The 12,545-nt window shown below is 37.7% G+C and overlaps 3 protein-coding genes across 4 annotated transcripts; 2 read left to right on the forward strand and 1 right to left on the reverse strand.

Annotated features, from left to right (window-relative positions):
- Nucleotides 1–148: 148 nt before the first annotated feature.
- Nucleotides 149–2,936, forward strand: si:dkey-71d15.2 (SH3 domain-containing kinase-binding protein 1). The gene is made up of 7 exons (XM_067494030.1): nucleotides 149–238; nucleotides 631–724; nucleotides 963–1,062; nucleotides 1,511–1,616; nucleotides 1,700–1,905; nucleotides 1,998–2,061; nucleotides 2,574–2,936. The coding sequence occupies exons 2-7, from the start codon at nucleotides 694–696 to the stop codon at nucleotides 2,616–2,618; spliced, it is 552 nt and encodes a 183-aa protein (XP_067350131.1). The 5' UTR covers nucleotides 149–238; nucleotides 631–693; the 3' UTR covers nucleotides 2,619–2,936.
- On the reverse strand, nucleotides 2,894–9,510 carry lipia (lipase, member Ia). 2 transcript variants are annotated; one of them, XM_067494024.1, is made up of 11 exons: nucleotides 9,381–9,510; nucleotides 6,784–6,893; nucleotides 5,519–5,886; nucleotides 5,335–5,443; nucleotides 5,012–5,113; nucleotides 4,786–4,875; nucleotides 4,537–4,704; nucleotides 4,252–4,341; nucleotides 3,919–4,027; nucleotides 3,637–3,810; nucleotides 2,894–3,532 (listed from the first exon to the last, which is right to left on the reverse strand). In XM_067494024.1, exons 2-11 carry the CDS (start codon nucleotides 6,839–6,841, stop codon nucleotides 3,448–3,450), a joined length of 1,353 nt encoding a protein of 450 aa, XP_067350125.1. In that variant the 5' UTR covers nucleotides 6,842–6,893; nucleotides 9,381–9,510; the 3' UTR covers nucleotides 2,894–3,447. The 2 variants fall into 2 exon arrangements, with proteins under 2 accessions (XP_067350125.1, XP_067350124.1); XM_067494023.1 differs by lacking the exon at nucleotides 9,381–9,510 and adding an exon at nucleotides 7,326–7,486.
- LOC137108911 (choline-phosphate cytidylyltransferase B-like) lies at nucleotides 8,109–12,323 on the forward strand. The gene is made up of 8 exons (XM_067494026.1): nucleotides 8,109–8,391; nucleotides 9,511–9,610; nucleotides 10,045–10,161; nucleotides 10,429–10,580; nucleotides 10,681–10,759; nucleotides 10,871–11,013; nucleotides 11,097–11,285; nucleotides 11,927–12,323. Exons 1-8 carry the CDS (start codon nucleotides 8,311–8,313, stop codon nucleotides 12,161–12,163), a joined length of 1,098 nt encoding a protein of 365 aa, XP_067350127.1. The 5' UTR covers nucleotides 8,109–8,310; the 3' UTR covers nucleotides 12,164–12,323.
- Nucleotides 12,324–12,545: the final 222 nt, after the last annotated feature.

Consider the following 12,545-nt stretch of genomic DNA (forward strand, 5'->3'; position numbering starts at 1 on the left):
CACCTGAAAAATAAATAGTTGAGTGAACTAGCCTTTGTGTAACACTTGTGGACTGTCCCTTTAAGACTGTCCCTTTATGAGCGGAGTGGAGCCCAGCACTGTCCTCAGCTAAAATTAGCTTTGACACGACCCCTCCTCATCACAACAACATGATCAGCAGACCATGCTGGGTTACAATGGATGGTGTCAAGTTACCACAGATGCTGCTGTATCTCACTGTTGACACTGGCTAAACAAGGTGAGTGCATTCACCAGATCCTTAAGGGTAACTGACAATAATGTGGAAATTAGTTTAGTATGTTTACTAATGACTGATAATGAATAATTAGAATGATTAGAATGAATGATAATTAGTCACTGTGCTCCTTTCTCTACACTGCTTCCTGCATGTGTTGCACATTTGTTCACTGCTGTGGAATGAGAGAAACAGCTGCCAGTTGTCTAACACCCAAATTTAGCTTTACACACAGCACAAACTGAAGTTGTGGGTAAATTATGACCAGCGCAGGTAATGGTTAAATCAGAATGTTAACTTTTTTCAGTTTATTCGAATTTTTTGTTTAGCATGAACAGCTGAATGATTTCTGTCGATACCTGCTCCACTGACTTGCTCTAATCTGTTGTTTGTAGATGTAGACCTAAAGACTGCAGGTTTTTCTGTCATGTCCTGTGCTTGCATTCCTCTCTGTCACGATGGGCAACTATAGCTCAGCCCTTAATCCTGGTAAGCCTTGCAAGCACTGTTGTTATATCTGTTGCAGCAGAGTTATCAAAATAGGATGCTTGTTAAAAAGTTTTAATGTTAATACAGGCTTTGGGATAACACAATTGAAATTATGCATGGTTGCGTAACTATAAAAAAGCCTACAGTTTTATCTTATTATCATTATAGCTATTTTGGATACATGAGATCTGGGTTCTGCAAGTCATGTTTTAACATGCATTTTCCATTTCTCTCAAAGACACTGAAGAGTTTGTTTCAATTGTGTCAGTCACGGAGAAGCTGAATGAGCAGGCAGCTCATGGTGCAGATGAGAGGTTACAATCAGAGCTTCAGACTCTGGGAAGTACACAATTTTAATAATCTAGATGCCAAACCATTCAGCTGTTGTGTTACCCACTCTTATACTACTTTAATGACTTGACTCCATATATGAAAGGAGTTACCCCAAGAACACATGCTTCACAAATAGACCACATGTCTGTATGTGAAGCATCTGTCCTTGGGATAAATTTAACTTCTCTGCACTGCCTCATACACAGTGCCATACTGCCACATACAGCAGCAGGTATCTACATCGACTTCTTTCCTAAAATAAGGTTAAAATTTACTAATTTTCTAAAAAATATAAGCTGTATTTTCTATTCACTATATCAATCTCTATAAGAATGTGCTACTCATTTAAAAAATTTCTTTGGGGATGTGAGCTGTTAAAGTTTCCATAGCTATATTAGATGATGGACCCTTTAAATGTAGTTTACTTGAATCCCAGACTAGACTTTACTTACAGGTAACGCTAATGGAGGAAGGTAAAGAAAACCAGAGTAAAGAGCTGGATTCTTTACTATTTCAAAACAACTCCCAGGAAACAAATCAGAATGGGTCAGCCTTGTCTGTAAGTGCAAAATTAAAACTTTACTGTCAGATATTTATTGTGTTGTCAGCAAATAACGTTATTTTTAATGTTTATTTCCACAGCCGGCAGAAGCCATAAATGTGCCCCCACAGTCCTTCTCTCTGTTATCAAAAGTTTTGTCTTCTGTACTTCACCCAACAATGCACCCAGGCCTTAACTCTGACCCTGAACCAATCAGAAATCCAGCAAAACCCACATCACTGGAACATCTGCAGACTGAGCTGAGACACCTGAGGAACCAAATTGAACAGATGAACATTCAACACAAGTATGGGATTGTTACTGTAATCTCTGTTCAGATGTTTTTTTTCATAGGTCAATCAGTTTGCTGCAGTAATATGACAATATTTTGTTTTCCAGCAAAGAAATTAAACAACTGATGAATGAGCTAGATGAAGAGAAAAAGATTCGCTTGACTTTACAGGTATGACATTTAAAAAACTTCTGAAAAGTTTTATTTACCTTTTCAAAAGAAGGAAGAATCACTTTGAATTCACTATATTAAAGGACACTTTCACTAATTTATAAATTGCTTCCTTTAGTTCTAGTTTGGTTAGTACATGTACATAAATGCCATTAAACTTCTCCTTGACTTCCCTATATAAAAATATTTCTCTACTTCTAGCTGAAAAATGCCTCCAGATGACATCACTTGAAAGATGCCTTCATTTTAGATTAGATCATCCTGTTGCTCATACTATGGAAGTTGTAATCACCTCCTACTGATAAAAAAAATTCCTCCAGGTCATTTCATCTGGAGGAGTTTTTCAGCTAGAAGCCGATACTTATTTTATTATATTGAAGTCAGAGTTCATTTACACCCTAACCCAAAGCCATAGAGAGCAGGTTGAAAATTGGTGAAGTCACCTTTTAAGATCAATGTAGATGTAGTGCACTCATGGTTTGAGTTATTTGTTATGTTTTGTTTTGTTTTAGATGGAGATTCAACGTATGAAGAAGCACATACATAAATGCTCATGAGATCTTCATTGGACTAGAAGAACAATACCTTTAAAGGTCCTGCTGGACAACTTGGACTGTTTTCTCTGGAATTAAACAAGGCCAAACCCTGTTACACATCTCAGTTATGGCATGTTTAGCATCCTGTAGTGCAGGATATGTTTTCTAATCCAGGTTTCCCAAAAAGGGAAGAAAACAGTTGTCTTTTTCCTGTGGAAACCAGTATGGAATGACTGACTGGTGTAGGCCTGATACTGTTTTGGAGTTGACCACTGTTGAATTTTTCTTTTATCCAGCTGTGTAGAAAACAGCTGACAGTACGACACACAAAAAGCCAGTAGTTAGTCTTCAGAAATAAAGGCAGAGTTATAATTTTCTATAAAGAAGTGATGGTGAGGCACAAGCATGAAGCTACTATCATATTGGAGTGTATGTAAAATAAATGTTATAGTTTGGCCTTTGACTGTACGAAGAATTGACTGAACAAGCTGATGGCTATTGTCGATTACATTGTTTTTATTGTCAATGGATAATAAAAAATAAACAATGAACACATAGTAGAATTAATAGCCATTTTATATGTAAAACTAAATTAATTACTTAGAAGTCTTATTTTCTCCATGAGTCCCATTTCAGCTAAAACATGGAAAACCCACACGTCTCTATTTTCTTATAAATACAAATACACATATACATATGTACAGCAGTATTTTACACTTCATTTTTCTGAACACAAATTATTTTGTTTCCAGGTCAGTACTTATGGAGATTGTGTTTATGTTGCAGTCCTTCTGAATAATCAGGCGAATCTCTTCCAGCAGGGAACATTTTAATAGAATCTGATTTTGTCTCAGAAGTTGGGTACTTCACAGGGAATGGGCCTGAAGGTGACCTCTCTGTTCTCCTCAAGAAGGACGTCATATCGACAGAGAGGACTGTGAACAACAAGGACAATATTACTGTAAACCTAAGGACAGTGAAAATTGGTCAAGTTGCTCTGATATATTTCACATATTTAAACTCAGTAGATGTTGCTTACCGCTGCTCAGGTTCCAGATGTGTAAGACGGATTCGGAGAACACGGAGCTTATATTTGGGCTTCAACACATTCCCAGTGGAGAATTTGAGAGACATCTTTTCCACTTTCTGAATGTCTTTGTCAAACTGGGCCAACAACTTAGTCTCGGTGTACTTCTTGAACTCTGACGCTGCGCTGATATATTTATATATACATATATAAACATGTTACTGAGAGGAAAGCAGTAAAAGAGGGACAAGGAGAAGTCATAGTGAATTATCAATAACTGGAGAGAAGACTTACTGGTCAATGGTGGCCACTGTTTCTGTACCATTATAATGAAATTTAACAGTAATGTATCCCCAATGTACGTCCTTGTTCCATATCATCACGTCCATTTTGTAGTTTGTCACTGAAAGAGGACATTCAATCTATTGTTTAGATGTTCACATCACATAAGGAGATAAGTCTGCCTGTTTGGCCTGTTTTTCTGCATTCTTGCACATTTTAGCAGTGTTGGTTTAACAATACTCTGATAATATTTATATCTGATATTATTCCTGATTAATTTAAGATGTTCTGCTATTTATATATCTGTCTGGTTTGTCATATTTGTACGGTGATTTTGTTACTTACTGCAGAATGGGGTCTTTGCATTTGTTGTGAAGAAAGTTTTAGTCTGTTTCAGCTTCAGCAGGGTGTCTTTCCACTGTGTGACATCATAACCTAGATTTACATTTACATTTACATTTACATTTAGTCATTTAGCAGACGCTTTCATCCAAAGCGACTTACAAGTGAGGTACAAGGCAAGCAAAAATTTAGATTTGAGTAAAGCGGCAGCACAATGTACTGTAATCTCTGATAAAATAAAGTATTGGTATGTTTTCTTTATTTAAAATAGATATTCAGAGTACCAACCGAAGACAGGACATCCAGCAGCACCAAACTGATCACACTCCAAGCATTTACCATTCAGAAAGTCTTTGTAGGAGGAGCAGGGATAGGCCCGGCTCTGACATGTCTGTGTCATAGAGTCAATGTAGAGTATCACTGATCTCTGGTGGTCACATTTAAAATAGGATTCACCTGTACAGAAGCCAGACAGTGGATTGTTATCAAATTATCCCAATTCTTTTAACACTCTTCCTATATTTTTGAGGACCTTACCAGAAAAGATGGTCTTTGGGCAGCCAGGTTGGTCTGTTCCTCCATTTGCATAAAAATCAATGTGGCCCAGAGGTTCTCTGAAGCCCAGGGCTGTAAACACACAGTTACAAAAAATGCATTTATGTGATATATGTGAAATATTTCTAAATTACTAGATTACTAAATTATTAAATTACTACTAAATTAGTACAATGAGTACATAATAAAACATTTCAGCTTCACTAACAATCACTGTCTGTGTGCAGGACATCCACAAACTGTGCGTCGGTGGAGTCCAGCCGGTCCTGGGGAGGAGAGTGAGTAAACATAATCCCAGCAGGATCCAGACCTGCAAACATTACATTAATAAACCTCAGTATAGCTTTACCGTTTTTTTTTTATTTCTGATACCCATAATTAGCTGATGATGACCAGAAGTAGCAAACAAATGTTAAATTAAATTTGACATACATTGTTTTGATGATAAAAATTGCGATTGGGATTTCCAGTTCAGATGTTATAATTCTGAATTAGAAAGTGGATTTATGTGCCAATGTATGCCAGTCTTACCTGTAATTCTTCCAAGTGACCCATTCAGGCTAGAGCCTACAAAGCCTGCAATGTGAGCTCCTAGGCTGAATCCGATCATGTGGATGGAGCTCAGAGAGGCACCATGTTCCTGAAAATAGCGGTATTAGTCTTAGTCTAGAAAAACAGTGAATTACATGTCTATCTAGCCACACACATATCATACCTGCATCAATTCAATGAAAGCTGTGAGGTTGGCTCCTGCCTTCTTTGTGTTCTTCACCGCATTGAAATAACTGGTAGCAGCACCACGGTTCCAGTCCACCACTATGACATTAATATCGCTCCTGGCCAGCAGCTGCTCCGTCATGTCGTTCATCCACACTGGTGGAGATCCTGTAGGCCGAAAACCATGAATGACGAAGGTGGTGGGTCTCGATAAGTTGAACTGAGGATTGGCAGATATGTTGGTGTGGGAAATGAGGGAGCCACAGGTGCCATTTTCCCTGGTGTAAAGCAACAACCTAATTGTGAGGCTGGTGCCAATGAATGCATGACCAACATTCAGTTTTGTAAATTTTTCACATTCCTGAGCTGGAAAGAGAGAAAAAAAGGAGCAGAAAATAAATTACACACATGCACAACTCTGAAACGTTTAGCTATTGGTAAACCAAAGTGTCTGGCATCATCAGTGACATAATGTCCCTATGACTCAGTGCTGGACCATTCAGAGTAAAACTAGGGTGAAACTGTTTTTAAAACCATTGTCGCCCACAAGAAAAACAAGCGGAACAAGGAAAGCAGTTAATGAAGTGATACTATGAAATGATTGTGAAACTGACCTTTACCAGTCAACTTCACGGATTATGGACCGATTTACAGAAAATACAAAGTAGCAATTATTCTAATATTTCAGTTGCCATTTTCTGAACTACCTAATAATTTAAGCAAATTAAATTGAAATATTTTAGTCATCCTAAAACAGACTGATGCTCAGTCTGCTGAGCAAACTGTGTTTATATAAGCTTATAATTTTAATCTGAACTGATCATATCTAGATCAACAGTTTTCGTCCTATCAATCTGCTAAACTGTCTAAACCTTATGATTGTAGCATAAAACAAACAAACAAACTAACGTGTAGTATAGATTGGATATTGGAGTGGTGTTTAAGAAAAGCCATCAGCTGATTTCTATAACTGTTACATAATAAATATGAACCCTTGTTTAGGTAAATCATCACCACATGGCTGCGTATATCAGCTGAGAGAGCTGTTCGACTTTATGCAATGTCTGTGGTTTCTGCAAACCTCAGTAAATATCATCATGGATTTTAGTTTGAAATTTCAGTTCCTCCAATGCAGGTTTACTGGTTTCTATGAAATCACCATACGCTTACTGACAAAAGTAAATGGGTGTGTGTTTCTGTACATAAATGCACAAGGCTGAGGCTAAATTATGTTAGTGTTATGGCTTTTTCTTTTGGCCTCACCTTCATATATTTGAACAGTTATCAGCAGGAGCGGTGTCAGAAGTTGCCAATGGAACATGCTTTACACCAGCAATGGACCAATGATCAACTGAGTTGTCAGAGGGAGCCCACTACATAAAAATACATCAGTTAGACATTATCTTGACCATCACACATTGTATTCGTCACACAGCCAAATCAGCCAGATAACAACAAGTGACATGTAGATAAACACAACAGATACAACACCATTTTGATGCTTCTCTGACTCTGACTTTGTATTTTCCCCTGTGATTATAATTCTGTATTCTCAGCCACTTCTGCTGTGGACCTGAAGAAAATAGATTCAGGTACCTATCACCTTACTCAATATAATGTTGTTTATCCTGGCTCTATCCACTGTTGTCACTCTCAATAATGATTATAAGTAAAACTGAAATCTAGGATTCAACTCATTTGCTACAGTAGATACCTCATGTTTACTCAGTGTACAGAGTTTTCATCCAATTATATCTGCACAATTTTAACAGCAATCTGAGAAAATAACGGTTTTTTTTTCTTACCTGCGATGTACAAATAAATGTCCTGTCCTGGTGTGTCAAATATCCAGAATCATACAAGTTATCAACAGTTTTTAACTCCACATATGTGGGCAGTATTCAGAGATCAGGAAGTGAGAGCAGAAACAGAAAAGGAATACTCCCGCCCCAGAATGCTCACACAATCCACACCCATTGGCCCGAGGTCATTGTGTTAACAGGTGAAACATTCCCGCGAAGTCACTCCTGGTTTCTGGACTTAAAACCGGTTATGACAGTTTATGGTGCTTCTGTTGCACGTAACTTTAAATGACTGACTGTCTGCTTGTTGACTACAGTGGTATTCATGTAAAAGAATATGTTTTGTGTAATTGTAGTGTGTGTGTGTGAATCTTGGAGTTTAAAACGACAGGCAGTGCAGCATAATGTACACAAACTTTAATTCAAATAGAAATTCAGGTCAAACACAACATAGCACTGTATGTAACAGGAGAGAAATGTTGGGACATTCTGTGTTTGGTTTCTTTTTGTGTTTGGTTCCAAAGGCTGCCAACGCAAAAGCTCTGAGCTCTTTGATGTGTAGTTGATCTGATATACATGCTCTTAGCACAATATTTCACACTGTTGACAATCTCTGCATGTCACAGCTTGAAAGGAAATAAAAGAAATGTCACTTCTAGCGGGCCTCCTGCATTAAGTGTATGTAGATTTTAAGTATTGTAACATCCTATTGCTACAAGGTTCAGTGTTGTCACATCAGGAAAGGGAAAGCACTCCTCAGCTCAGTATTGATAACAAGTACAATCTGCAGCACATATCTGAGTAACTTCACCAGAGTGGCTTGAACTTTGCTCACTAGATTCTCCCGTCATCAGGGTCAGTCGGGCTGATGGGATTTATACATAAAAACATTCACAGTCTTTAAAATCGGCCCTATTTACGCCAGCTGAGAGGAGCAGCAGGTGGATGCACTGGTGTTGTTAGTAGAAAAGGCAGCAGAACATCCAGGATGGCTGGAAGGAGACGTGGTCGAAGCAGCAATGTTTTGCAACAACATGCCCCACAGAACCAAAGACGAGGCCCCGGAAGGGTATGTTCTCTTCAGTTTAAATGAAACGTGGCTGCCACGCTTATTCTTACACTATAAATAATAATCATACAGGAGCTCGGAGGCCTATAGGAGAGACTTTGGTCGTTCTAAATGTTTGATATTATTTAGTTAAGCTGGAAATGTAGTTAAGTGGAATTGATAATATACTGTAGTGAATTAATCAAATATTTTTATGTTACAGGATTTAAGTATTAAAAAAGTAAATATTTTCTCTTTGGTTCTTTGCATTGTGCTGCGAGAGGAGAGTTACCTATTGAGCTGAGTTGGTTGATATAGCCATGCCTTAGATTGATGGGGGGCATATTCTAATTTATTCTGTAATTTGAAGTAATTCCATTGTTCTATTGCAATTCCTATAGTGTAGAGTTTAAGTGCGTAACATTTGTCTCGCAATTGGGGAAATGTGAAGGACTGCATGTGCTGTACTCTATGTAGATGTACTATATATTATAGATACCTATAAGGACTTGGCAACATGCTAAAATTATAACAGCTCTCCAATTCCCATGACCAACATTTGAAAACAAAATTTAAGCAATAAAACAAAATCTTATAGTTTAATAGAGAACAAGTAGCATCGGCCAAATCAGGGAGAACAGGAGTTCACGGTATATCTTAAAATGTAGTAGATAAAGGTCTGTAATTGCATCTGCACACAGCATAAAGTCCATGACATATCAGGATGTTCACTACAACTGAGATTACTCTGTCTTGAACTGTATGTCTTAAATGGAAGTGATACGATAACATCTTATCTAATTTCATATTTATTCTATTGTGACATCTCTGGAGAGTTGTCAATAAAATCAATAAAAGAGTCAATTTTAAAAAAAAGTCATGCAGTGTTAATATTGCATTACCAAAAATAAATGTTTCCACATTGATGCTGTTGCTGTACATTTTCATTCCTGTTTTGTTTTTGAACAATTTTCTAACAAATACAGAAACAAGTAAAATGCAAACGGTACCTTAATGTCAGCGTGTTCAGTCTCTTCCCATAGGTTGTTTAGATGGGAGATGGACAGAAATAGAAACACACAATTTAGTCAAACTTGATGAGCTTTATTTTCTCTGCTTATCCATCTTGTCTGTGTTCAGGCTTTGCGGGAGCCGGCTGTTTTTGCCAAGTCTACAGGTTGTGACTCCGAAGTCCCTCATGAAAAGCTGACTATTGCCCAAGCACGGAGGGGCACACCAGGTCACACTTCTTCAGAATTTTGTTTCTATTACCACTTGTCATAGAACAGAAAGTGTATTCACATATTGCCAGTCTCAGATAGTGGCAGCAAGAAATAATGAAAGTTATAGGAGAAATACTAACTTATGATGATTCAGTATGGTGAATTCATCTGTTATCAGCTGCAAAAAGTAAATTACAGTCTGTAGCGGAACAATGTTTTATTGCTCGTTATTTGGCTGGTTGTAGGGTTGGTATCATTACGATGTTCTCTAGGAATGGGTCCCACCATATGACTCACAAATGACCATCAGATTTACAAGTATTAAGCTTTATTACACTTTATTAGCTGATTGGATATCAGGCTTCAATGTGTCAGCTGTATATAAATTACAGTTGGGGTTTGTAATGTCAAGCTGATCACTGAAGATGTTTTCATATTTCTTATCTTATAGCTCATCGTCCAGTGCGAGTATACGCCGATGGGATCTTTGATTTATTCCATTCTGGGCATGCGCGAGCCCTGATGCAAGCCAAAAATGTGTTCCCCAACACTTATCTGATAGTAGGAGGTAAATGGATCAAATTTTTTCTCTCCCAGAAACACTTTTCTTTTCACGGTCTATATATGTTGTTAACATGTTAGAAAAGTAAAGGCTTTAACTCTTTGCGTACATGAAATGGGTCAGGTTCACCTAAAAGCTAGATTAGCTGAGCATGGATGCTAATCTTAGAATACAATTTAATTTAAAGGGTCAAAATTGTAATGCTCTTCGAGTCACATTTTCCATTTTATTTAAATTTAATGTAAGACATTGGATTTTAATCTGTATCTCCAGTCTGCAGTGATGAACTCACCCACAAATTAAAGGGGTACACAGTGATGACAGAGGATGAACGCTACGAAGCCCTGAGGCACTGTCGTTACGTCGATGAGGTGGTGCGAGATGCTCCCTGGACACTTACCACAGAGTTCCTCAAGAAACATAAGGTCAAAGGTCACACAGTCACTGGATATACGCTTTTTACAATGTCATATAGGATAATCAACATAGATTGCTTGTGCTCATTTAACGCTGTTACACTCACAGATTGACTTTGTAGCACATGATGATATCCCTTACACCTCTGCTGGATCAGAGGATGTTTATAAGCACATCAAGGAAGCCGGTGAGGATGCATACAATACAATTCATAAATGATAAATTATAGTTCTGTCATTATACATATATTCAGTTGAACAATATTATTGTGTTTGAAGTATTTGTGTGTTTTTGTCAGGAATGTTTGTGGCCACTCAGAGGACAGAGGGCATCTCAACATCTGATCTTATCACTCGTATTGTCAGAGACTATGACATCTATGTCCGACGCAACTTGCAAAGAGGCTACACTGCCCGAGAACTAAATGTTGGATTCATAAATGTAAGAAAAAACATTTAAAAATAGAAAAAAACAGAGTTTTTGAAAATGGAGTCCTTTGAAACAGGAATCCTTTTTTGTACTAGGAGAAAAAATACCGGCTCCAGAATCAGGTGGACAAGATGAAAGAGACGGTCCGTACAGTGGAGGAAAAGTCTAAACACTTTGTCTACAGAGTGGAGGAGAAGAGCCAAGATCTTATCCACAAGTGGGAAGAGAAGTCACGAGAATTCATTAGCAACTTCCTGGAGCTTTTCGGACCAGATGGAGCCTGGGTATGTTTCCTATTACATGAATCTATAGAAAAAAAAAGGAATATAGAACAAAAATTCCGCTAACTGAAAGTTTTACTCTCAATTTCTAGGCTGAGTTCATTGTTTATCTGTGGTTTTATATTAGCTTGATAAATCTTGATTTGTATTGATTTGACCTCAAAGTCTTGCCATGAAACAAGTAAAGAAATTGTTTTATAGCAGAAGTGGAACAATATATAGGTGACATAGGCAATTGCCTGTAAGGCGAAACACAAGATGGGTAGAAATGTGACTTACCAATCCTATTCATGCACCTTTTTCCAGTCACAACAAGTCAAATGTAACAAGATACATACAGTCCTGGAACAAACACAAACATTGCGGATAAACATTTATTCATGTATTTTTACTACTTTCCTCATAATCCTAATGTTTAGGTGTTTTCTTCCAAATCAAACATAAAACTCATCAGCACAGGAAATAATTCATTGGGCAGTGATAAAAGGCTCTGTAGTTAATGTGGGAAATAGAGAAAAAGTAAATATATTAGGCAGAAAGTGAGTACAATAAATAGCTAACAATACACTTCATCACAAAATACTTACCTGAAGCATTGTGACATTACAGCGGAGTAACACTCTTTTCTGTCTCTCCTTGTTTAGCATGCGATTCAGGAGCACAGCGGCCGCATGCTTCAGGCCTTGTCACCCTACTCATCACCTCGTGGCTCCCCCAGCAGCAGTCCTACCAGAAGACGCTCAGTTTCCCCTGACTCCTCCGCCTCTGCCTCCTCCTCCTCTCTTTCCCCTCCTTCCTCTCCATACTACCGCTCCTCACATAAAAAGAAGACATGCTCTTCTCTCAATGGTGCTTCCACTTACAGTGGACATGTACAATGAGTTCCTCACACTGAGCTCATCGTTAGTAGTCTTCCTATAGGCTGTGAAATTTGAGTCACATAATCTCTAAGATTGCTATTAATTAAATGCAGGTGTAATATATCATAATGTACATAATGTTTCTCACTGAAAAGAAAAGAATATAAAGATTTTAGTTGGATGTGTTTTTTCTTCTATTGTTACACTTCCATTAAGTCAAGTGACTAAATACATAGCCCATTTAAAAACAGCAGCCTGTCTGTAAAAAAGCTTTCCCTTTCCCTTATCAACCAAAAGATGAACATACTGTCACATTTATTGCTGTGAAATTATAAGGCTAGCCTTAAAACAACAATCAAACTAGAAAAAGCACTTTTCAAAAAGGAAATACGCTGAAAGGATT

This window comes from Channa argus, chromosome 24, assembly GCF_033026475.1.
Source record: "Channa argus isolate prfri chromosome 24, Channa argus male v1.0, whole genome shotgun sequence".
NCBI lineage: Eukaryota > Metazoa > Chordata > Actinopteri > Anabantiformes > Channidae > Channa > Channa argus.

Coding starts and splice junctions, on each gene's coding strand:
- lipia (XM_067494024.1), bottom strand. CDS start 6,841: ATGTTCCATTGGCAACTTCTGACACCGCTCCTGCTGATAACTGTTCAA. Junction 4,342..4,536: donor TGCTGGATGTCCTGTCTTCG/GTTGGTACTCTG, acceptor ATGTAAATCTAG/GTTATGATGTCACACAGTGG. Junction 3,533..3,636: donor CATCTGGAACCTGAGCAGCG/GTAAGCAACATC, acceptor TGTTGTTCACAG/TCCTCTCTGTCGATATGACG.
- si:dkey-71d15.2 (XM_067494030.1), top strand. CDS start 694: ATGGGCAACTATAGCTCAGCCCTTAATCCTG. Junction 725..962: donor TAGCTCAGCCCTTAATCCTG/GTAAGCCTTGCA, acceptor TTTCTCTCAAAG/ACACTGAAGAGTTTGTTTCA. Junction 1,617..1,699: donor AGAATGGGTCAGCCTTGTCT/GTAAGTGCAAAA, acceptor TTATTTCCACAG/CCGGCAGAAGCCATAAATGT.
- LOC137108911 (XM_067494026.1), top strand. CDS start 8,311: ATGGCTGGAAGGAGACGTGGTCGAAGCAGCAATGTTTTGCAACAACAT. Junction 8,392..9,510: donor AAAGACGAGGCCCCGGAAGG/GTATGTTCTCTT, acceptor GTCTGTGTTCAG/GCTTTGCGGGAGCCGGCTGT. Junction 10,581..10,680: donor AGTTCCTCAAGAAACATAAG/GTCAAAGGTCAC, acceptor TTACACTCACAG/ATTGACTTTGTAGCACATGA.